Genomic DNA, 26623 nt, shown 5'->3' with positions numbered 1-26623 from the left:
CCATAAGGCACAGGATATATAAAATAAGGTACTGTACTATTCATTTGGTCACATACTATATACATCATAATTGAATACATTTTAAACGTAGGTGACCTCTTGATATAACCTTCATATTATCCACATCACCATTCCAACCACATTTCTCACATGATCCCTTGTAGATAAGTGACAAGAGAGCCAAAATATATATATATATATATATATATATATATATATATATATATATATATATATATATATATATATATATATATATATATATATATATATATATATATATATATCTCGTGTGATGCAGAAAACCATTCTAAAGTGATTTTTACCAACTAATCCCATCCTCTAATGCAGTGGTTACACAATTACATGTTTGGGTCACTTTTGGATTGACCCTAAATGTGAAAGAGAAAAGCAGACCATAGTGCAAATATTGTATTGACAATTAGCCAATTTAATGGTGTATAGGTGCACTCACTTGTGCAATGATTTCAAATAGCATGTACGGGGTCTTTAGCTTCAATCCACAGGAATCCTGGAGAAACTTTAAAAAACACTATCTAGTGCAACATTGTTTGGAAAAAATATAAAAGACATTTATTTGGACAAACTCACATGATAAAAGTGGTATAATTCACATATAGCCCAGTGGGGTATAGAGGATCCACCAAAGGACTGATGACAGACAACGATATGGTCCACAACAGGCAATCCCAAGGGGTCCAGTCGGCAGCAGTGATCAGGTTAAGCGCGCTTTCAGTCTCAACAGCCCTTCCTCAGAAGCGTACGCTGTGGACCATATCGTTGTCTGTCATCAGTCCTTTGGTGGATCAGACCCCGTACATGCTATTTGAAATCATTGCACAAGTGAGTGCACCTATACACCATTAAATTGGCTAATTGTCAATACAATATTTGCACTATGGTCTGCTTTTCTCTTTCACATTTAGGGTCAATCCAAAAGTGACCCAAACATGTAATTGTGTAAGTGTATGTACTCCATATGTGTATTTTCGCCAAGGTTTGCACAAAAATAGTTTTTTCTGTATCTATCCTATGAACCCATTTGGTGAAGGTTCACTGTGTAAAACCCAGGCTGAGAATCACAAGGGTGCGCTATAGATTAACACCTTCTATGAAATATCCACTTGCAGAATACTTTTGATAATAACTCTACTACTGGGCAAAAAAGTGAACTTAAAATATACTGTGTACATAGTTGTTTTCCAGATTTTAAATTAAAATGTATACATATTTTCCATTTTCTCCCAGGCATTTAAAATGCAGGTTAGAGTGTTACATGATTTCTGGTGATTAATATGTATACACCTGACCTGCTTTGAAGATACAAAGTGTTGACTAGATGAGACAGTTGCTCCTTTGGGATGTTAAGATAACATTTTTGCAAACCAAGGTGCCTTGTAGCTTAGATACTTATGCATTCATGCCTTTTTTTTCTTTTTACACTCAAATTTTTATCTTCTTATTTTGCAAATAAATGCATTCTTAAAGTCACACTAACGCTGCTTATACATTGGGAGATATCCCGCTAACGATATAAAAGATACCGATATTGTTAACGATTCTTTGTGAATATTGCCCAGTGTTTGCGCTCAATATCTTTCTTTTTTTTTTTTTGTTAAGGCACTGTATGATGCAGAATAATTACATTATGTATATATGCATATATCCATTGAAAAAGACAAATCGGGACAAGAATATAAATTGAGTTCGTGGACAGTCATGCATAAGAACAATTTGGTATTTAGCCATTACACATAGTAACCTAGCATCCTTAAATTTGAGACTAAATTTGTTATCTGGGTACTTGTTTCCTAGCACGGCGCCCATCGCATACCATAAGACATACGATGGTATGCGATGCGATGTTATACAATTTTAAATTGTATACCATCGAATTGTATGCCATTTTATGGCATATACAATGGTATATGATTTTAAATTGTATAAGCACCCTAATGGGTGTTTTCAATGTTAAATGTGCCCCCTATAAGATAAATAATTGTATAAGCACCGTAATAGGTGCTTACAATGTTAAAAGCACCCCCACGCCACCCGTACTATCAGCGCCAACCCGAAGCGTGGCGAGCGCAGCGTTACGCGTCCTCCGACCTTTTCATACTCCCACTATCCACGTCGGCGTGCAGTTGATTTTATATAGTGCAGCGAGTCACCGAGCCCGAAGCGTGGCGAGCGGACGCGGAATACATGTGAAGTAATGCGCGTCCCCTCACGGGGCTCGGTGGCTCGCTGTGCTCGCCACACTATATAAAATCAACTCCATGCCGACGTGGATAGTGGGGGTATGAAAAGGTCGGAGGACGCGTACCGCCACCCCTCGCGGACTCGCTGCGCTCGCCATGCTTAGGGTTGGCGTTGATAGTTATGGTGGCATGAGGGTGCATTTAACATTGCAAGTACCTATTAAGGTGCTTATACAATTAAAAATCAGGTACTTGTGTATTATCACGGCGCCCACGAAATCGGCCGCAAATCGCATGCAAAAATCGGATGCGATTTTGCGGCCGATTTTTCACTTTTTCCGGCCAATTTGCATGCTGTTCCATCATTGCAAACCCCGATTTCCATCGTAGTGCATCGCATGCCATATAGTGGCATGTGATGCATGCCATGCGATGCATGTGAAGCGATTCGATTTGTAATTGTAATTGTACAATCACAGTGATGGGTGCTTACAATGTTAAATGCACCCCCATTGTCAACACCACCCCCACTATCAACGCCAACCCGAAGTGTGGAGAGCGCAGCGAGCCCGCGAGGGGCGGCGGTACGCGTCCTTTCGACCTTTTCATACCCCCACTATCCACATTGGAGTGGAGTTGATTTTAGATAGTGTGGCGAGCGCAGCGTGGCGAGCGCACGCGGAATACATGTAAAGTAATCCGTGGCCCCTCGCGGGGCTCGCCACGCTTCGGGCTCGCTGTGCTCGCCACACTATATAAAATCAACTCCACGCCGACGTGGTTAGTGGGGGTATGAAAAGGTCGGAGGACGCGTACCACCACCCCTCGCGGGCTCACTGCGCTTGCCACGCTTCGGGTTGGCGTTGATAGTGGGGGTGGCGTTAACAATGGGGGTGCATTTAACACTGCGAATCGCATCGCATGTCACTTGCTGGCATGCGTTGCTATGCGATATTTAATTGTACAATCAGGGGCATTTTTCCAAAAAATCACATTGCATACCATCGCATAGTACCTGGGGGTGTGCAAGGATGGAATAACATGCAAATCAGCAGGAAATGGCCAAAAATCGGACGCAAAATCACATCGCAGATCAAATCGGCCAAAAAATCGACAGCAAATCGGCTGATAAATCGGATGCGATTTAGATGAAATCGGGCGCTGTGATAATACACAAGTACCAAAAATCATATAGGGAACCATTTAACATTGAAAAAAACCATTAGGGTGCTTATACAATTTAAAATCGCATCGCATCGCATTGCATTGTATGCCATATACAATGATGTACAATTTTAAATTGAATACAATGCCATACGACTGAATCTCGTGGGCGCCATGCTAGGAAACAAGTACCGTTATCTGAGATACTAGACAGACAGTATAAAATACTGTTGAAAACGAATATTGAATTCATGATCTGACATCAATAAACTATACCTATGATTTGAAATACATTAAACGAAATAGTACAAAAAAAAAATTACATGAAAATAAAATAGATATAGGATTACATGATATTTGAAAATAAATTGTAATTCTATCATATACCATGACCTCTTCCACCCTGCCTGCAACCCAGATCCCAATCGCCTGGCAAGTCACGGTACAACTGGATAAATCGTTATGGCTACATAATAAATACCAAGATGTATTCTGTAAAATGTGATGGATTTATTGTGTCATATCCATCGACAGTGTAGCAATGTAACTTTCCCATACTGTAAAGAATTCATACATTTTAGATTCTGTGTTCAGACTAACTTCTATCCACACCATTCTGAATAAATGAAACTGTTTGCATTTGAGTAAAGAAAAAGTTAGAGGTTGGGCAGATATCCAGGATTGGTTTATGAGCTGCTGCACTTATCACAAATAGAAGATACCTTCCACCCCTGCATATGCTTGTGGAGGATAAACCATGCCAAAGATTGATCATTCTGGCATGAATGAAATATGGTTTACTATGGATGACGCCACATATTATTTGACTTGTAGCCAGAACTTCAGGACTATTGGGCAGGACCAAAAAGTATGTTTAAAATCTAGAAAAAAAAGGGGCAGGGGAAATGGGGGAACATCAGTCGCACAGGATTCTCAAATAATAATTGTACAGAGAGACCCTCAATAGATATTACATTATGTGGTCAAATAGACCTACAGTGTTGCAGGGGAAAGAAAAGCGTGTCTCTGTGTGGTGCACTAAAGAACAAATTGCGACGAAGCTCCTTTGCGAAGGGTACGCTGACCAGATATTCTCAGTGTGCACCTCTTCCCTTCCCCATTGAAATTGCATTTTGATCTGTATTAGCTTACATTTTCTAGGTCGAAGCGGTTTGTCAGTCTCCACTGGGTCCACTCTGTCATAGGCGCAGCGTGTGACAACCACACTGCGACTCTCTGACCCCAGGTTGACGGAGGACAGACGGGTTTGTTACGCACCCGTCGCAGCTCCATCTCCCTGTACGCGGCAGTTACCGCTGGACATGGCTCTCCCTCCCAGCATTGTTACAGTGCACTGGTGTAGAGGTGGCAGTTCTCATATACCGAGCGAGAGGTGATCTGTCATTACCCTGTAATCCTACTACACGGGACTTTGTACCCTTATGATTTTACGTAAAAGTAACACTGGGGTGATTCACCTTTAAAACTCCAGCTGTTTTACTACTTGCATACAGACCTATAGGCGACCTTATTTGTAAGTTGTCAGTTTCAAACCTCTTTTATTAAAAACTACATGATTATTTGTGACAAACTGATGCCTTTGCTAATACTATTAATAATAAATATTATATCCACTAGGGAATCTCATAGGGCTGGGCCACACTGAGTGAGGATTCCTTATCCTTTTTAAATACACTGTCTGTGTTTCATGTTTATCACTGTGTGTCTATTTTGCAACATTTTAAAATATATCTAATAGGTTACAAATCTGCATAAGGTTTCCCACATCACACACACACACAGATGTAGCCGGCCTTGTTGTTGCTGGCGATCCGCCAGCCGCACGGCACCTCTATCTGACTGAGACGCGTGTGCGTCCCTCACGCACGCGCGTCTCAGTATCGGGGCGGTGAGGCGGACGCAATACTGTGGAACTAGGAGTCCCAGCAAGCCTCCCCCGCATGCTGGCATTAAAGGGCCCACTGGCACTTGTAATTCCACAGTAAAAGAAAGTTTAATAAACACACACACACAGACACAATAAAAATAACACTTTAATACATCCAAAGCCCACACATACTGATACTTGCCTATCTTGAGCCCGTCGGTAGGTGTCTGGGTCTGGGGTCTGGTGGTCCGGGCCTCCAGGGTCCAGGTCTGAGGTCCGGTGCTCCAGGGTCCGGGACTCCATGGTCCAGGGTCTGGGGCTGCAGAATCCGGGGTCCGGGGCCTTGGTTCTGGGGCTGGTCCGGGGTCCTGGATCCGAAGAAATCCATGGGGAACCTGTGGAAGGAAATCCAACTGACCAAACTCCACCCGCGAAGATCTGTCCTCTTCGTTCCGAAGTAGTCCAGGTCTTCTGCCAAATGCCGGTGATTCCAGCAGCTCCCTGCATCGGACTGAGGAGAGGCGCAGATAAGTTTCATCGGTACTCTTTACCTAGCACGGCGCCCATCGCAGGTACATTTATGTCTGGCCGCGACGCGATGCCCGCGATTTCCCATTGAAACCCATGTTAAACATGGAAATCGCGTCGGTCGCGTCGCGGCCGGCCATAAATGTACCCGCGATGCCCGCGACGCGATGCTCCCGATTTGCCATAGGAATCAATGTTAAAAGGCCCGATGGACACGATTTTACTGTTAAATGCCTCAATGGACCCGATGTGGCCATAGGAAACAATGTTAAATGGGCCTTAGAGCCCAAATAGTTACCCTGAACTCTGAAATGGCCCCCCCAATTGTTTACGCCACCCCACGATCAACGTCAACCCGAAGCATGGCGAGCGCAGCGAGCCCGCGAGGGGCGGCGGTACGCGTCCTCCGACCTTTTCATACCCCCACTATCCACGTCGGCGTGGAGTTGAGAATAGAATAGTGTGGCGAGCGCAGCGAGCCACCGAGCCCGAAGCGTGGCGAGCGCAGTGAGCCCCGCGAGGGGACGCGGATACCTTCACAGCTATACGCGTCCCCTCGCGGGCTTCACAGGTGTCCATGGCGACGCGGACACCTGTGAAGCCCGCGAAGGGACGCGTTTACCTGTGAAGGTATCCGCGTCCCCTCGCGGGGCTCGCTGCGCTCGCCACGCTTCGGGCTCGGTGGCTCGCTGCGCTCGCCACACTATTCTATTCTCAACTCCACGCCGACGTGGATAGTGGGGGTATGAAAAGGTCGGAGGACGCGTACCGCCGCCCCTCGCGGGCTCGCTGCGCTCGCCACGCTTCGGGTTGACGTTGATCGTGGGGTGGCGTAAACAATTGGGGGGGCCATTTCAGAGTTCAGGGTAACTATTTGGGCTCTAAGGCCCATTTGACATGGTTTCCTATGGTAAAATCGGGTCCATTCAGCCATTTAACATGAAAATCGTGTCCATCGTGCCTTTTAACATTGATTCCTATGGCAAATCGTGGGCATCGCGTCGCGGCCATCGTGTGCACATTTATGGCCAGCCGCGACGCGACCGACGCGATGTCCATGTTTAACATGGTTTTTAATGGGGAAATCGTGGACATCGCGTCGGTCGCATCGCGCCCGGGCATCTTTAGCCCGCATACGACGCGACCGACGCGATTTTTTACCTCACGATGCCCACGATCAAGATCGTGGGCGCCGTGCTAGGTAAAGAGTACCGTTTCATCTTCCGCACCTCTCCTCTGAATGATTATATTGGCCGCCTAGTGGCCAATCAGGAGCCAACACCGTTTTTTCACTTTTTTGTTTTATCTCTTTCTTTTTTTTTTTACACCAGAACCATGCACAGATCTCAAAGATCTGTGCATGTTTCTGACAAATTCGCCAGTCAGAACCTGGTCTATTTATTTTGCGATTTTTTTTTTTTTTTTTTTTTTTTTTTTTTAGTAACCTTTACTAAAAATGACATCCCATTAAATAGCCGATTTGTATACTTTTTAACGGTAAAACATATGGAAGTGATTTTTAGTTTAACTAAAAATCGCACCTTTAAAATGTGCGAAATAGCGGGGGAAAAAATCGATTAAAAAAATAAAATCGCACCCTATAAAATATGCGATTTTCGGGAAAAAAAATCACCCCCTATTAAATTTCGCCCTTAGTTTCATAATTAGTGATTTTAGATATCCACCGTTAAATGGTGCTATTAAATGTGGGATGGTCCATGTCACCCCTAAAATATCTATCGAGTTTATACATTCCTGTTTCGAGAACAGTCTTGTCACCGAGGCTATATAGTGTGTTGCCTGCAGGAAGGCCAGAGTATATGCCGCTAAAGTGCTGTATTTTTCAAAAGCTGTAGTATAGGTCAAAATCCAATGTGAATCTTTTGAGACTAATCCGAGAGAGGGGCGTGTCCTAGGGAAAAACTACCTGTCTAATATATGAGGGAGAGAGGGCTGAACCCATTGTATGGTTGCCATGAAGTATTTCGAAGAAAAGGAATGATCGTAAATATAATCTGTTCCTTTCCATAGTGGCATTGTTATAATTAACTTGTCCAGAGATTCAGTTATCTTAACATGCAGCATTATTATAAGCTGAATGTCTGGAAAGCCCACCTAGCCGCTTTTCACTTGGCTGCTGTAGTTTTATTAGACTTTACCATGCCAAATTAATTGTCTAAACAGTTTATTTAAAAAATTTTAAGGTAATATGTAGGGGAAGGTCCTGGATAAGGTACATTAATCGCAGAAAATAAATCTTTTTTTTTTTTTTTTTTATTTAAGTGGCCGAAATATGACAGTGGTAGATTTTTTTTTCGGCTTTCAAGTTCTTCCGAAATTTGTTTAGTTATGGGTGTATAGTTAAGCATATAGAACGTTGACATTTGCCTAGGAATCTTGACCCCTAATTAGGTAAAGCTAGCTTTAATCCATTGCAGGGAAATATTTGTTAGAATTGGAGTTAAACCGGTAGCATTTCCCAATAAGAGGGACACAGACTTGTTTAAATTAATTGAAGAACCCAATATTTCTTCAACATTTTTTTAGAATATTAAAAATGGGATAACGAGTCAGAAGAGTTAAATATATAGAGGCATACATCAACAGTTTAAATAAACCTTTAAAAAAAGTCTTATTCAATACACAAATTAAGGGATCAATCGCAAGGTCAGACAAGAACGGCGATAGGGGACACTACTACCGTTTACCTTCAAATTTGAGATGTATACAGTGCAAGAGCTGCATCACTACAGCAAGAGCATTTCTAATTTCATGACCAGTATGATGACCTTTTATAAATCCCAATTGATGTGAGGTAATTAAATCAGGCCTAATACTTTGTAGTCAATTTGCTATTATCTTGGCTAAAATCTGTGTTGAGCAGACTATAGGAGTACGTAGTTCTGATCATGCCTGAATTACTTTTCCCACTCAGTATTAGATCTGCTAGACAGGTGTTTGTATCTTTTTTTTTTTTTCCTACATGTACGATTCACTTCGCTGGAGGAAGAACAAACCATTCATACAAACCCTTGCATCTGGTCGTAGACTAAATTGGAATATTGAGCCCAGCACCAGTCACCACATTTTTGCCAATTGGTTGTGAAATTTGGGGGGATTTGGGTGGTCCTCTGTTGGTGGAGACGCTGCATTGGCTCAGATTGCCCCTTGGGACATCTTTGTTTATATTTTTAAAAGGAAAATTTCACATGTCCGGACCTTAGGCCCCACTTGGCTTAGTGTAAGTGTTATAGGTGCATGGTCTGAGATGAATTCCTCCTCTATAAGCCCGGTCTAAACTAAAATCCAAGTCAACTTTGTTAGGGTTGGTTTTCATTATTTTACATGTTTGCAGCACTGTGAGTAATGATTATTATTTTTTATTCATTAAAGTTCTTGCTTTCGAATAACCCGAGTCTAATTTATATTGCCCACAGCATACAGGGCATTATAAGTGCATGTAGTGCTATATGACATGCAGTAAAATGTTGTAGTGCTATAGGACATGCAGTCAGGATTCTGAGACCACAGAGACAGAATTTGAAAATTGTTGGAATGTTTGAAGTTACGATTCTGATGCTGTGAAATTCCTATTGACAATACCTGGTGCTTGAATTACACGGAGTAAAGGGAGCTTTGTGGACCTATTGAGGAAGGTGCTTCGGATGGACCAATTTTAGCAATGTAGTTATAACAGTAGGTTTGCAATTATATAGTGATTTTAACAAAGTTGACTTGGATTTTAGTTTAGACCGGGCTTATAGAGGAGGAATTCATCTCAGACCAGCTCTGTATATAGAGACCGCCATATCTGCATTTGTGTCAATTTAGTGGTACTTCTCCTGTTTAGTACTGTATATATAACGTGTTAGTTCTTGGACTTCATTTCTTAAAAGTATAGCAATAAAAAATAATCAGAAGTGGTGTACCTTTTTAACAAACTGGTTTAATAAAATGTTTTGAGAGCTTTAACGGACATCTATTTTGGTATTGTACTTCCTTGTGTGGTTGTATGACACATGAGGGCTTGTTTGAGGGCAGAGGATGATTGGAGGAGAGGTATAGAATGTTAGTGGGTTTGGCTACACAAGGTTCTCTATTTCAGTAACAGTAAATGCTAGGTTGGAACAAACGTGTATAGAATTGTAATGTATTTAAATAGAAGGGGGGCTAGGGGGATATCCAAAATACATATCTGCTTTACATAAATCTTTAACAGAATAAAGGTATTAATCTATAAAGAAAACACCGAAACCATGGAAATTATAGAAAGGTGAGGCAGTCATTTTGGATCTAAATTCCAATACTAATTTATTCTGCCCACAAAGGTGCCATTTGAGTCAGCCATCTAACCCAGACTCTAAATCACTAGTAGTCTGCTAAATACTGTATTTAGGATTAGCATAAATGAATTGGTATGTAGTACTGTAGCAGGTGAAGTATAATATGTTGTGCCATCACCTGTACTGTATGTGAGAGACCCACATCATACTTATGCTGTACTTAAAAATAAGTGCGATAAATGGTGCTCCAGCCAATCCCTTCCTAAAAGTCATGTGTTTGAAAAATGGCAATTGGGAGCTGATTTGCTGGAGCACCAACTTGTTTTGCCATTCACAACTAATTTTATCTCTAGCAACTGTACACCAATCTCTCTTACAAAAAAAAAATCAAACAAGAACAAATACATAAAATGCGAAGACAATGGTTCTATACTATAGAATCTCTTTTGTCTTTTCACCCAGGTTCCATACTTTTTTCTTGAATTTTGCATCTTAATGCATTAATCAGACACTAAGGGCCTAATTCATAGTTGTGCGCAAATGTGACTGACAATGCAAATTCAGCTGACAATGTGTACACAGATTGTGTGAAAATATAAAAAAAAAAATCACCGCTGCCTGGATTTGTATTGAGACACCTGCTGGCAGCTGTGCAAATATAAGAAGCTGCATCCACACGCTCAGCATTGGGAGCAGAAAGTCTATATCCTAAGTTCTGAGTAACCCAGTGGTCCTGGGGCATGCCTGCAGGAAGTAGGATGTCAGTGCCATTCTAACTGTAAAATGGATCACAGTCGCAAGCTGTGACGTGCCCCAGTTACCTCCCAAATGTTAATCGCTTTGAATGAATCCTCTCTGCGACCTATGTTGCAAGGCCATCTCTGCACAGGCACAGTGCAACCAATATGCAAGAGTAGTATCTTTAAAATCACTCCACAGCATACTACTGTAAATTGACATAGTGATTCAGCATAATAGGGTGTTTAAGATCATGGAGCACATTAAGGGGAAAATTTTAAGAGACCGTTACATGATGCGGCTTAAGTCAAAGTTTAACCTCACTCTATAACATGACTTCTGTGCTGTACTGACACTCTTAAGCCTTTTGCTGGCAGCATACTGAAGTGTTCATCAGCAAGCATTTATGGTCTCATTGTTGCTGTCTTGTGTCGGTTCTGGTATAGATCATAGACAAGGTCAATAGTCACTTTGTTGACCATTAATGGTCGATAGTGACAAATGATTGATTAAAAGGTTGACATGTACATTATCGATACTCATAGTCGCAAGTTTTTATGTTTTTTTTGGTTGTCTATGCTGACATAAATTGACGTTGACACCGTACACGTGTACTGTGCTTGCCATGCTTCGGGCATGGTGTATCGCTACACTTGGCACACTTGGATGGTGAAGTATGAACCAAGTAAGTGTTTTTTTTTTTTTTTTTTTTTTTTAATCATGAAAAACTTGTTTCAACCTTATTAGTGTTGGCCATGTACATGTCATGTCTTTATCTATCTATAGTTTATATTTATGCCCCTGTATCAATTTCAGTTTTCTTTTATTCTTGAGACGTTAATTTGTCTGTTTCCTACGTTACCTGATATACAAATGTGACAGGCATCCTCTGTCTGACGTCAGGACACAGGAGCGTCCTTAAGTCATGTCACCACGCATCCCGGGCGAGTGCTGCATTGGGGCGGTGCCCCAACCTTCGGACGCCCCCCCCCTCTGCTCGGAGAGCGCCGAATAGCGCCTGAGTATCAGACCGAGGCTTAGATGCAGGGGTCAGGCGTGGAACGCACGACGAATACACGCCCTGACGCCATAGCCTTAATTTCTCTCACGTGATGCCACGTGATCGGACAGCCGAGTCCAGTGATTAGACAGGCTGCCCATCTTCATGGCAACTAGAATGTTTATGGAGAGTGTCCTGGCACATAGCCGACACACCCCGCCGGATTGGTTAAAAGAGCAAACAGTGATTTGATCTACCGAGAATTTATTGTTTCTATTACTCGTTTTTTGGGACTTTAATGTTATTAGGATATGACTAATACATTTCACCATGTTGCCGTCTGTGGACCTTTGTTTTTTTTAGTATTTGTAAATTGATTGAATGATTACCTAATGCAGGTGCTTTAGTTAGACTACTCACATACAGGTATATAAACCCCACTGTGGATAGCTCTTACATTACCTTTGATAAAGCTCTACCCCCCCACACAGTGAAACGCGTTAGGGGAATTGGAACAGACCTAAATACCCCCCACAAGGACAATTTTCAAGCCACCTCCAGGAATTTACCTTGTACTGTGGTTTCCCTTGGCTTTCATCAGCCATCTGGTGTGGAAGGAGATAACCACCATCGTGTCTTGGACACCAACCCACAGCATGGCCAACTCCCGGCCTTTCCACCAAGCATCCAAAGTGGTAACCGCATTTGGTGCCCTGATCTTTACCTGAATTACAAAAACTTAAAATTTAACACGCCACCGCAAGATAGTGAGGAAGACTGCTATAATGCTATCCTAAAGGGATTTATATCCTCCAGAGGCACTGGGTAATTCTACAATCAACAGGCACATTTATTTGCCTCCACAAACTCTCTCCCTACCCTCCACCAGCAATAGCCTTCCCCATCACGACTGGACACTTGTCGTTCACCGACCTTCTCCAACCCCCCTCCCCTCCCTCTGTTCTTCGTGATTTTTGGCATATTTATGGTCCTAGTCCTATGCTACAGTGACGTATCCACTTCTTAATTATACCTTTTTATTGTGTATTTTTATACTATATGTATGTTATTGATGTATTTTATTAGTATTCTTAATTATTGTTAAAATACATATTTTACATTTTCTTTCATCACACCAAGCACCACTTCTTTGTTTGTGTAGACTTTCTGTCATTATCGACCGACTGGATCAATCCAGAAAAGCATTGGTCTCAACGTTACAAAAAAAGGTTAGGTTAAATTATCATGGGGTTTATTAAACAAAGTGATAAAAATTATTATGTTAAATACCTATACAGTATAACAAGTTAAAATAGGTAGTATTATTTATAAAAAAAATCAGTGACTGTGAATGAAAAAAAGTCCATAACGGTACTGTACTGAAAGTGACCAGCTGGATTTTTTGGGGGGAGTAGGGGGTTTGCCTGGGAGAGCCCATTCCTATTCTGCCTCGTTTAATGTGCTGTCATGGTGGTAGTGGGATTTTACAGTTTTATTGGAATTATGGAGGAAATGGACCTGCTGCAGTTCTTTGGAGCAAGATGATTGTCATAAGCTGGAGTGGAATAGTGTCCCAAGTGCAACAGCAGATGGTAATTCTGGAGGCTAGTCCGGTCTCTCAGGATTGCAAGCAGTTGTTTTTGGCAGAATATAGCAACGGTCTGTTACTGATAAGGTCTCAATGTTGCAGTTGTGTAAACACCCTATTCTTACCCAGTGCTGTCACTAATCATCATGACATGACCCCACTGTTCAAATTCCGCTTGCCTTTCCAAACATTGATTTTGGTTGACCGTTTCATGAGGCACAGCTAGAATGGGCACTGCCATTTTGTCCATGATCATATGATTGTATGATAAAGGCTTATAGTGTGTGTGTGTGTGTGTGTGTGTGTGTGTGTGTGTGTGTATATTTATATATGTGTGTGTGTGTATATATATAGATATATATATATCTATATATAGATATATATATATATCTATATATAGATATATATATATCTATATATAGATATATATATATATCTATATATAGATATATATATATATCTATATATAGATATATATATATATATATATATATATATCCTGACCTAAGGATGTAAATTAAATTCCCTTCTACTAGGCTAGCCTTTGAAGTACCAAACTTTCTGTAGTTTATATGGTGGGGCACTTCAGTTCCTCCCTTGTTGCCTGTGCGTATGGTAATGATGCAATCCTGTACTTGGTTTACACTTGATAAATTGAAGAAATGAAGAAGGGATTGGAGGGGGAGGAACTTATATACCCTAAAAAGTCAACTCCTGAAGTGTTGGCTACTTCAACCTCACTAATCCGTGGTAAAGTATCCCCCAGATTAACTCAGAGAAATTTAGGGGGGTATTCAATGTGTCGCCGCTATTTCCGACGTGGGAAATAGCGGCGGCTCCCTATTCAATGCTGTCTTTAGCGACAGCATTGAAGCGGGATCACGGCAGAACGGGCCCGACTTCAGAAGCTGGCGGGCCCGTTCTGCCGATAACGGCCGTGGATTGTCGCGATCCTGGCCGCAGATCGACAATCCATGGCCGTTTTCGTGGCCACGCCCCCTTTGCGCCGATCGGCAGGCGGGACATTGAATCCCGCCTGTCGTTCAACTGTCGGGCTGACCGCAAACGGGCCAGGATCACGGCTGTCGGCAGGGATCGACAGCCGTGATCCTAGATTGAATACTCCCCTTAACCGGTAAATACCAAAAAATCTTGTTTTCCGTAGCTTGGGTCGGTCTACTGATTATTTTGCGTAAGGTTTCTAGAACATTATTGTAGTATTGTTAATTCACTGTTGTACCTTCTGACACCCAGTCTGCTAAAAACACCCCTGATATGTATTTATTTATTAATTAACAGTTTCTTATATAGTGCAGCATATTCCGTTGTGCTTTACAAAGGAAACCGTGATACAACAAACTGGGTATTTTACAGACCGTCATAGGTAGTCCCATGCTTACAATCTATAGGGAAATAGGCATTGATACACAAGGATAGATATTCTTTATTGCATAAAGTCCACCAGAATGCAAAGGTTCCTGATGTGCTGTAAGAGACGGTGACTCAGCAGTTTGGCCATGGGTCAGGAGGATGGAAAATGCTAAGAATAGAGTGGATATGTGTGGACTGTATAGTTAGGAATGTGAAAGAAAGCATAGCTTTCATTATTCAATTTGCTTAGACTGTTTTTCTTTATTTGTGGTGATAATGGTGTTTTCCAGTGCATGTACTGGCAACTTGTGTCAAAATCATACGGTTTTATCATGGATGATAACTCATCTAAAAAGAGTGAATCAGTTTGAATTTGTTCCAAAATATCTGTACATTGCTTTTTCATTTATTTTTCATTTTGCTCAGCAATGGGAAAGCCTTGTAACCATCTTAACACACTGTTTTGTCATATTAAAATCTTGATACAAAACTAGTCTAACAATTCTTTGTCCGTTTAGTACTGTATTTCTGCTATCATTCGCATTCTTTTTCCACATTTCATTTTTTTATGTGCAAGGCCGTCTTTGACATCCTCACAAAAGTCCCTACATTTTTTGTGCCACTCAACCTTGCATACACATGACATACTGTACAATCTGTCCTGTGCGCATATGGAATTATTTGGGGTGTGTTTTTGTTCAGTTTAACTCTTTGCTATACATTCAAACAAATTATGTTTACAACACACGGGGAAAAAACTACTGTCAACGCTATGTAACAGCAAACTATCTGTGCGTGAGTGGGGACATTTACAGTATCCTTTGGGGATAGTCCAAGGTCAATTTCCAAGACACACACACTCTATCTCATACAGTATGGTTTATTTTAAAAGTACAGTCACATTATTTAATAGTCTCACCTCATAAATGGTAAATTACACCTCTTTCCTTACTCCCAATACAGACATTAATCTTAATCCTGTGATTTACAAAATGATTTTTGGATTGAAATCTCTATCAACATAAATATTATATTAAGTGTAACTTGCTTGCGCAAACACTGATCAGTCTGGATAAAGCATATTTCAAACTTCACTATTCCGCTAGTTACATTTACTGTTTTGCACGAAACCTTGATTTCAGAACATAGAGCACCATTGTATTGGCTTTCTCCTCCTGCCTACTAGGAGTGCCTAGGAAAATGTGACTGAAGTCAGATGTCTGAAATGTGTGCTGAAGCGATCACTGATACTTAGAAATTTTACGTTTTAACAGTAGATTCTGTACACATTCTCCTGACACTAACTTGTCAATAACTTCATGGTCATGGGTCCTAATGTATGCTTCGTGCATGAGACTTTGAACTTAGAAGAGATATAGATATATGTAAAAAATAAATAATCTGTCTCGAAGCTTTGCATCCACCATGCTACTCCACTCACTATGGAAGATATACTTGTATGTATTTAAATCAGAGGGTCAGCACCATAATAACACACACAATGGGGATTTATTTCATATATTGATCAATACCATAGGGGCTGCAAGCTTAAATGTGTTAATCAATATATAAACTATATCCCATTATTCTAGAGATTTATTATTGTGAGTTCAAAGTTTACTCTCACCCCATTACAAACATGGCAGATGTTAAAACCATTATAATCAAGCTTAACCAAATCCTATTAAACTACCACAGCTAGTTGCCTCACCAGGGGCCATCCAATTAACCCACGATGCCAGTGCTTATTTGGAATTTGGTTTTACCCATTAGGTCCCCGTCGCGGCTGCAGAAAGACAAAGATCTCCAGTTTTTGAGGGTCCCATGTGATTCTAAAATTTGTCTATTTTTCTGCCAAATAAAAAGGGATCTCTGGTTGTGAAAAAATTGTGGTAATAGCCCTTTTTTCTGTATGAGAATGTATTGTGGGTAATTGTATATCACCTTAATGTAATAGCAATTTCTATGTTTATAAATAATTGCTAGAGTAGGACTTGCAGAAAAATAGGGTCCCTTGACTGGGGCCGAAAGTAAATATTTTTAAGTAGTTGCTCAATATTTCTGCATATCTATCATTTCTTTTGTAACCTTGACATTTATTCAAGCTCGCTTTCAGCAATTTTAGTGTTGGTTACATCCTTAGATAGAAATCACAAAACTACAAATTGCCTCAGTGCTGAAGTCTTGGATTCAATTCCCACTAAGATCCTAGCTGTGTGAAGTTTGAATTTTCTCTGTATGGCACTGCAGAATGTATGTGCGTGTGTTATATCAATAACTGTTAATAAGTAAAATGTTTATTTAACTTGAAGTTTTGAAAGCCATGTTGTTTTTTTTTGTTTTTGTTTTTTATAAAGGGCAGTTGGTTTTATTCCCAGCTTCTTACTAATTTCACTTTTATTTTTCCTGACTATGCTTTATCTTTAGTTCAGTGGTGTGCTTTAGGCATTATATTTGGAAAGTTGGCTTATTACCATTGGAGGCAAGCATAAAGATGTCTGGTTTGCTGCTGAGTAGATTTACTGCTCAATGTGAGAATACTTTCTCTGTTGCATTTTTAACAGGGAAAGGATCATGGGGGATAATACTTCCATTAAAGTGCTCAACAACACATGATGAAATCATGAAGAAAGAATGCTTTTAGATGAAACCTATTTTGGTGTGTAAAATAACTTCAACTTCCTACACAACCATTCCACCTAATATGGCTGAGCCATTTAGAAAGAGAAACCTTTGAAATTAGGTTATGCACTTTGTTACTGCAGGGGAAAAAGCTTCTACATTGATTAATCATGTTTATGGTAAGCTCATATGTCTGTTATATGCCGCTGCTCACTGCCCTGTCAGGTAAATATAAGACCTATTCAGGGTCTGATAGACCCACAGGGATACCTATTAAACTGGCGCTTCAGTGGTCCAACACTCCTCTCTGCTGGGCAAGACAACACCAGCCAATCGGGCACTGTGGGCCGCTTGTCGCACTTCTGCGAATTTGTATGCCATTGTGGCATGCAAACAGGAGCACTATAATCTTTATACATTGTCCCTGGGCCCTCCTTTAGCCTACCCACTCCCATGTCTTGGTGTCAGCCAGACAGTCTGCTCTTGGCGGCTATTGGGCAGAGGTTTGTCCTGAACCAGGGCACTTGTCGGGAGTAGCGCAGCGCCAGCCATAGCCTAGCTATAAACATACATCCCCGCAGCCTCACCATACAGTACCCACCCTAACCACTACCCACACCTCCGGCACATAGCTGCAATCTGCTCTAACCCCTGACTTATATAATATACCCATCTGATGTCCTAGATGCACGGTTTCCCTGCCCCAGGAAGATACACCACCCACCATATCCCCATCCGAGGTAAACTCTGACCACGCTACCCCAAGGCCTCCTAGACACAGTACCACCTCACCATGAGATATATACTTTGCACCCTCCTTTTTTTTTATTGTGTTAAATTTATTTATATTTTTCCTGTAGGAGCTAATGTTTAATTTTTTGATTTTGTTTTTTTCCCTGTTCCTTTAATGTTTTTTTTTTCTGTTTGGGCCAATGTTGGTCTCTTGTGTGTGTGTGCGTGCAAATGCCTTTTTTCCCCTATTTTTCAGTGGTCAGGTTTTGTTTTTCTTGTTTGTGTATTTTCCTTTGGGTCATTGCTTTTTTTGATTTCTTGTGCAGAATTAGTCTGAGTTGCATCATGCATCCTAATGGTGTTGTACAGAGTTGCATTAGATGTAAACATATGTATCAACAAGTGTATTGTTACAGGAGGTTGGGTAGTCAGATACATATGTTACTGTACATAGTATGAATGTGTTATTGGAGTGACATGGAGGAGTTTCTGAAAGTGGATGTATAAAGAGATGCTGAATTTCTCACACGGGAGGCAATATTAAGATGAATGATCTGCACCTAGCATAGGGATGGTGAAAGTTGCAATGATGCATCCGATGGTGATATCTAAAGATTCACAAAGCATGATTTCTGTGGCTGTAAATACTGACTGTCCCAGTCCTTGCGTATTCTGGCATACAGATGAAATGGCAGCAAAAGACTCAAAGAAAGCTGCAACTGCTTTCATCTCGTAAGCAGGGACACTGCCCTTTGTGACAGACACCACCCTCTTTAGCAGCCCATGCCCCATTAGGGCTTCTTACAGAAATTTCCCAGATTAGTTTTCCATCCCAATCCACCCCTGTAGGTAGCGTTTTAATTTGCCCACTAGTAGTGCCTGCCATTTGAGATGTCTCAACAAATTGGGCTGGATGTAATAGTTTCAGAGTTCAGCAGGCATGTGGCACCATGCCATGTAAATAATTACCCCTTTAAATTAGTGGCAGAGTTCAGTCAGCATCCTGCACGGCCATAAAGTTCCTGTAATCCTGTTGTGCACATATTATTTTATCCCATACATTGTATACTGTTGGTTGAGGCAAAGTTACACAGCTGTGTTTTTTCTCCTACATTTGCCAGTGGGCAACCAGACCACAGAATTGTGGGGGCCCTACGTGCACATTTTTGTTTTGGTTACCTAAAATCATCTGCGTGCAACACCTCTATTTTCTTAACAATGCTATGTTGCAAATATAAAATTTAAGGATGGCATTTTAGACCACTTAACACAGGGCATCCTCTGTAAATGTCCAAAAATAGTTTTTTAGGGGTTTACAAAAGACTTTACACTATCAACATCTACTGTCTTTATTAACCAGGTGGCAAGCTTGGCAAGACCACCATTTTGTTAGAAACCCTTCTAATAGGATTACGTACCCAATACCTCTATTGAATATCGTTAATTAGTGCAATAAACAGATCTAGCCACGCTTCATTATCCTCCGTATGTGCATATAATTGATGCACAAGGCTTTGTTGCAGGGCAGCATATTATGTTGCAGTGTGGCACATTGCTGTTAATTGTGGCGTATGGCATTGCCAGCAAGTGTAATATTAATATTGGCTATTGAAAATCACCATTGCACACACGTGAGGTCTCCAATGAACTATAGTACAGTAAAGCAAGAACTATTTTATGTTAAATGCAATATACAGGTATGGTGGCAAATACAGTGATAAAAGGCTTTACAGAAGAGCGCTGGGCTGCAGGATCGCTGAATATAGATCACGCACTAACCAGAACTGTAAACAGAGTGGAGTACAAGCACAGAGCATCCTTTTCGGTCTGCCTTCAATTCACTGTATAAATTCACTAGGATTGTAACAATAAATATAAACATAATAATAAAACACTAGCTTTCACTCTTCTGATTCAGCATCTGAGATGCCCACAGCCAATGAAATTCACTGAGTATCACTAGTTCACTGCAGGTGATAATCGTCTGCCTCAGTTGCTGTCTAAGCTTAGAGGGTTCACCTATGGGTGCCATGTTACCAGGGTTTGCTTCCCACACAGGACACAAGGCCCGGGATATTATAGGAGCAGTGTTTGGTACCATTTTAAGAAAAAGTCTGTTTTTTAATGCAAAAATCTGAAATTTTATGCAGTCGGGCAACATAATGGAGTTCATTAAAGTCAACTTTTTAGCTCTGAATAAGAGCGGCCAGTATAAAATATTATCCTGAGTTTTCACCAGGATAAATATATAACTTGGCTAGTGTAATTAGTCAAGTTTTTTAAATTATTTCAAACCTTATAAATGCTAAATATACTTTGATTTGTCAAAATATCTCATGTACTATACATGTAATTTTTCATTTTTTCGCCCATAAGTGCATTGGTATGCTAAGCAGGTTTTGCTGATTAAAATGATATACAGCGTGCCTATATTCTGTATGTAATTGCAGTATTTCTCTGCCAATACCGTATAACGTTATGCCGTTACTGTCGTATAAAATGATGTGCGGCTTGTCTATACAGTATGTTGTGTCTAATTGCGACTGTATGTACATAATTTGAGGTTTAATTTTTAAGCTCCACACACACTAGAAGATAAAGTGAAATATCTTTCAGAAAGCTCATTTTGAAAGATCTTTTACTTTATCTTCTAGTGTGTACGCTTGATGATAATGATGTGTGCCTCATCCAGCATGTCCAGATGAGGAAGGTCCCTCTTAACGACGGTCATGCTGCAGTGGCAGCATGGTCATTGCTCACCTTGGATCCGGCATCGGCAAGTGTGTATGCACTTGCCAATCAATGCCAGCATATCCGCCTAGTGTGTATGGGACTTCCGACTCATGGTGGAGATGCTTTTGTGCAAATCAATGGTGGTTGTAATGCATACCTACAGAGACTAATATTTTATGACTACTGCTGCTTTTTTTCTTTAATCTCCTCCGTAATATATCATCCTGTGAGTGTTGCTGTGCAGGTGGCTGTAGCAGTTTGATTTTGAATAGTATTTTAGAATTAAACTGATGGCTTTTCTTTTTTTCTTTTTAAAAGTACTCCAATGGTAAAATGTGTATTCAATTTTTTTTTATATACCGTATATACTCGAGTATAAGCCGACCCGAATATAAGCCGAGGCCCCTAATTTTGCCCCAAAAATCTGGGAAAACTTATTGACTCGAGTATAAGCCGGGGGTGGGAAACACAGCGGTTACTGGTCTGACACACACACACACACACACACACACACACATACGGTATTACCGGTAGTATACATACAAACAGCGAAGAACTCACAATGTATACAAACAATACTGACAAAAACACACAAATGGTTTACACACAGTTGACACAGACATACACACACTTGCACAGTATACATACACATGCACAGTATACACACATGCACAGTATACATAACATGCACAGTATACATACACACACAAACATGCACAGTATACATTACATACACACACATACACACACACACACAGACATGCACAGTACACATAGTGTGTAAAAAAACAGCATAAAGGTAATTTATTACAGCACATACCCAGAGCCCCCTCACTGCCCCCTACCTCCCCCCCCCCCCCCCCCCCCACACACACACACACACACACCAGAATTTCTTTAACATTTCATGTTGGTACCTTTATTCACAGTACCGGTACTTTAGACGCAGGACGGAGCAGAGGGAGCAGAGCACCAGGAAGGAAGTGTCAACCTCTGAGGGCTGTTTCACACAGTACGGTTCCTGCCGCACGGTGAAATCCCGTACGGCCAGGGAGCCGTGCCGCACTCAGCAGTTGTGAATGGACACTATTGTGTCCATTCACACGGGACGGCCACGGCCCGGCCGCACGGCTGCAGCCGGATCCCCCCACTGGAAGGGACGGCTGCCGGGCTGTGGCCATCCCTGCCATTATAAAATTCTGAGTGCGGCGCGGCTCCCTGGCCGTACGGGATTTCACCGTGCGGCAGGAACCGTACTGTGTGAAACAGCCCGAACACTCCTGCGTGTGTCCGGCCCCTGCTCTGTCCTGCTGCAGCGCGGCGCCGGAACGGGCGGGCAAGGTAGGGAAACCGGCTGGTGAGCTGGGAGAGCGGGCGGATAAGGCAGGGGAGCCGGCGGCAGCAGTGCACAGCTCCGGCGCTTTGTGATATGTCTGCGCCCGGAGCTAGTGTTCTGCCGGCTCCGCCGATGTGTATTTTCCACTTGACTCGAGTATAAGCCGAGGAGGGGGTTTTCTGCCCAAAAAATTGGGCAGAAAAACTCGGCTTATACTCGAGTATATACGGTATGTTCATTTTAAAGTTTATCTGTCAATTAAAATATGTATTACTGCTAGTTCTTTATTGTGATTATCACAACTTTTTCTAAAAATGGAATATGATCTATAATTAATAAAAAAAATTTTTTTTTGCCAAATACTTTAAATAGCTTTCTGTAAAAGATGCATAATTCGTCTATCTGTAAGCTATTATATACTCTCCTAGGTTTCATATCTTTTGGACAGTGTTTTTTTTTTTTTTTTTTCAATTGCAGGTTTTTTTTAATCCTCTCTAAAGTCAGGCTACTGTAGCTTGAATTCTATGATCTGCTAGCATGTAGCATGCCAAATTATACTGACACATTTAGTGTTTTATGCCACCTGTATGGCAGTAGGCAGATAAGTGCTCCTGTTGTATGGTTTGATGAGAATACTGCTTTCAACTGTTCCTGTGTGACACTATCCAGGTGCAGTGTACCAAGTGAGAAAATGAGATCATATGTTGCTTTGCCTGTCTTGCCGTTTACTAATTCTGATCATCTGTCTTGCTTCTCTTCTTATGCCTTTCATCTGCTTTTGTACAGACGTCCTCCTCTGATGCTGTGCAGCCCTCGGCATCCTCTCCTTCTCTGCAAGCTGCTGCTGAAAAAAGCAAATTGGAGGTATATCATTTTCTAGTGTGAAATTTGCAGCCGTTCAGCGTGATGTAACACATTTTATTTTTGAGGATTTTATACCCTCCATTTTGAGTATGTTCTATCATACATATCACGTCAATATATTAGCATACTTTTGTTTTATCCTTTTTATCTGTGAAAATGTAACGGCTTATTGCAAATGGTGCTGACCTGCAAGCAGCCACATTTCTTCTGCCATTTCAACTTTTTTTTTTCCCTTTACTGTGAATGGAATTTTTCCCCTCATTTGTTTCATCATCACCTTTTATTGGGCATTTAATGCAGTGTTCTACTGTGATATTTGGTATAATTTCACCTTGTTCTCCCAAGTTTTAAATACATTTCACATGTACTGTAACTATATATATATATATATATATATATATATATATATATATATATATATATATATATATATATATATATATATATATATATATATATATATATATATATAAAAAAAAATCCAAATAGTTTATTACCATATATTAGGATTTACCCAAACAATACATGCCAGTATTTGACATGTACAGTTTCGTATGTTACATATTGTACACATCGGGGATATTTAAATAGTGCTGTTTATCTGATAGTTGAAAAATCATCACTTTTTCGATGATTTTCGGTCAAATTAACTTGTTCAATTAAAGTTTAACTGTCGGGGGCAAAAAACAGCACAGGCAGAAAACAGGTGGATTGGTGAATTACTCGCTGATCTACATGTTTTCCGAAACCGCATCCGTTTTCCACAATTTTCCCGCTGATGCAGGGAAACTACATCGGTGGAAAAAACATCTGAAAACATAGACAAAACTCTAGTATTTGTGGCTAGGGAGGCCAATCCCGGTCCATTTTTTCAATCCCTGGATTTGGGATTGAAAAACTGTCAATTCCGGGATTGGCCTCCTGATATGCCCAATGCTGTATCTGTTACCTCTCTGGCAACATGAGAGGTGGGAAAGTAGGAGCAGGGTGGCAGCTGGGCCCTCTACTGCGGCAGGCGGTGGAGGAGGCAATGTGACTCCGAGTCTCCAATCTCAGGATTCAAATCCCAGCCAAAAATGCCCTAAATACCGGGATCCCGAAGATCCCGGGATTGGCATCACTACTTGTCGCTTCCCATCCTAAAATATGTGGACAAACTGATGTGAATCCTGTCCCTCACCGCATAACTGAATGCGAAGTGTTTATTGCTTGACGAAATCTGGTGGCTCTTTAATTTCCATGGTTTTCTGCAATGGTAGATTCAGGGATGGGGGAGGCAGTGCGATCAGTACTGCTGTTGGCTTTAGTGGTATAGCAGAGCACAGGTGTGGCAAATCAAGTCAGGGAGAGCAGAGACTGCTGCTGCTCAGTGTTCCCAGCCTCCTTCCCAGGCCAACACGAGCAGTTGTGTGCTGGGCTGCAAGTTTGCAGACTCTCCTGGGCACATTTCATAATTTCCAAAATGGCCAGGTGAACTGCCTAACAGGAAAACTGTTATATATAAAACTAATATATCTATTGCCTGATCAGGCAATGTGTTCTCCATACATTTATTATTTATTTATTAACATTTTCTTATATAGAGCAGCATATTTCGTTGTGCTTTACAATAGGAGACAGTGATCTAACAAACTGGGTATTTACAGACAGTCAGTTATGAGGGTCCTGTTCTCAAACTTACAATCTATAGGAAAATAGGCATTGATGCAAAAGGATAGATATTCTTTATTGCATAAAGTCCACCAGAATGGAAAGGTTACTGGTTTGCTGTGTGATACATTGACCCAGCAGTTTGGCCAGGAGGATGGGACATGTGAAAAAGAGTGGATAGGTGTGGACTGTACAATGGGGATGTGATTAGATAGGAAAACATGTTGCCTGATCCATCAGACTGACATTACAAATGGGCATGCGCCTGCCTACTGAGCTTTCAATCACTGGCAGCTCCTATCGCTCCTGTACTGATTGACGGATCGCCCGTACACACAGCACAATGTACTGATATATATTAGATTCATATAATTTGCACCTGAACGAGGAGGGGGAGCACCTGAACGAGGAGGGGGCTGCGGTGCTGGGGGGAAGGATGGTTAGAGGGTTGGAGGAGATTTTAAACTAGGCGACGGGGGGGTGGGGGCAGCAAGACATTATGGGATCATCAGGGAGAGAAGCCGGACTGGGATCAGGAATCATATGGGGGAAGGAGATTGGGGGGGGGACGGAGACATAGACAAAGTCCTGGGACATAACAAGGGTATAATCGGGGGTAACTCTCAGGGTGCATCAGGAATGTCATGTAATAAAATGTTATGTTGTAACAGTCACGTTACACCATTACAGTTCTTAGGTACAGATGATCTTAGTATACGGGAAGGAGGGAATGACAGAGGAAGAATTCCCGGATCTATGGAGAGGGCAGGCAGTGTGCATGGTGGGGAGGCCTGTAGAGAGTCTATTGAAGGGGAGAGGGGAAAGAGGAAGCTAGTAAAGAATTCAAATGGGTCCTGGGGTGAAACTAATCACAATATTAGAGCCATATCTAAAAATAAACATAAATTAAAATGCTTACTGGCTAATGCAAGAAGCTTAGTGAGTAAAATCGGGGAGCTTGAAACGGTGATCAGTAGGGACGACTACGACATCATTGGTATTACAGAAACATGGTGTAATGAGTCGCATGACTGGGCATTAAACATGGAGGGATATACACTCTACAGGAAAGACAGGGAAAATAGAAGGGGCGGGGGTGTGTGCCTATATGTAAATAATAACTTAACATCATGTGAGAAAAATATGAGCACAGACCTGGAAGACGACAACTCGGAGACAGTGTGGGCAGAGATAACCGACAATAATAAGAAACCAAAAAACAAATTTATAATAGGGGTATGCTATAGACCACCAAATATAAATGAAAGGGAAGAGTCTCTTCTTTTAAACCAAATCAAACAAGCATCAAATCAGGGTCAGGTATTCATTATGGGGGATTTTAATTTACCCGACATTGATTGGGAAAACGAAACCGGTAAATCAGCAAGAAGCAATGGGTTCTTAAGCTTACTTAAAGACCAGTTTATTACACAAACGGTAGAAACTCCAACTCGTGATGAGGCGCTCTTGGACTTAGTATTTACAAATAACACAGACTTAGTTTCAAACACAAAAGTAATTGAACAATTAGGGAATAGTGATCACAATATGGTTTCACTGGAAATCAACTTCAGTAAATTACATCAAAAAGGATCTGCAAAAATACTAAACTTCAGAAAAGCGAACTTTGAATTATTCAGGGAAGCCCTAACAGGAATTGGGTGGGAAACGGTTATGGAGGGAAAAAATGCAGAGGAAATGTGGGATACTCTAAAAAAGGTGCTTAATTCACTAACTATTGAATACATTCCTAAAGTAACTAAAGGTAAATTCAACAAAAAAAAGCCACCATGGTTGGACAAAGAAGTAAGGTCAGCTATCAACAATAAAACCAGAGCCTTTAAATTCTATAAAAATAACTTGAATGAGGAGGCGTTCGCAAAATACAAAGAATCAAACAAAAC

The 26623-nt window shown here is 41.1% G+C and overlaps 1 protein-coding gene across 3 annotated transcripts in view; it reads left to right on the top strand.

Moving 5' to 3' along the window:
• SMAP1 (small ArfGAP 1) overlaps nt 1-26623 on the top strand; it is a 281227-nt gene that overhangs the window by 113052 nt on the left and 141552 nt on the right. Inside the window, exon 5 of one of the 3 annotated variants that reach the window (XM_083177250.1) lies at nt 22992-23069. The exons of the other annotated variants lie outside the window; for them this stretch is intronic. Within the exon in view, the coding sequence (XP_083033376.1) occupies nt 22992-23069 (78 nt within the window). The remainder of the gene's footprint in view (nt 1-22991; nt 23070-26623) is intronic. 3 annotated transcript variants of the gene reach the window in all.

Source organism: Crinia signifera, chromosome 3 (genome assembly GCF_055691185.1).
Source record: "Crinia signifera chromosome 3, ASM5569118v1, whole genome shotgun sequence".
NCBI lineage: Eukaryota > Metazoa > Chordata > Amphibia > Anura > Myobatrachidae > Crinia > Crinia signifera.
Note: the sequence above shows the minus strand (reverse complement) of the source record. Positions and strands in the feature narration are given on the sequence as shown.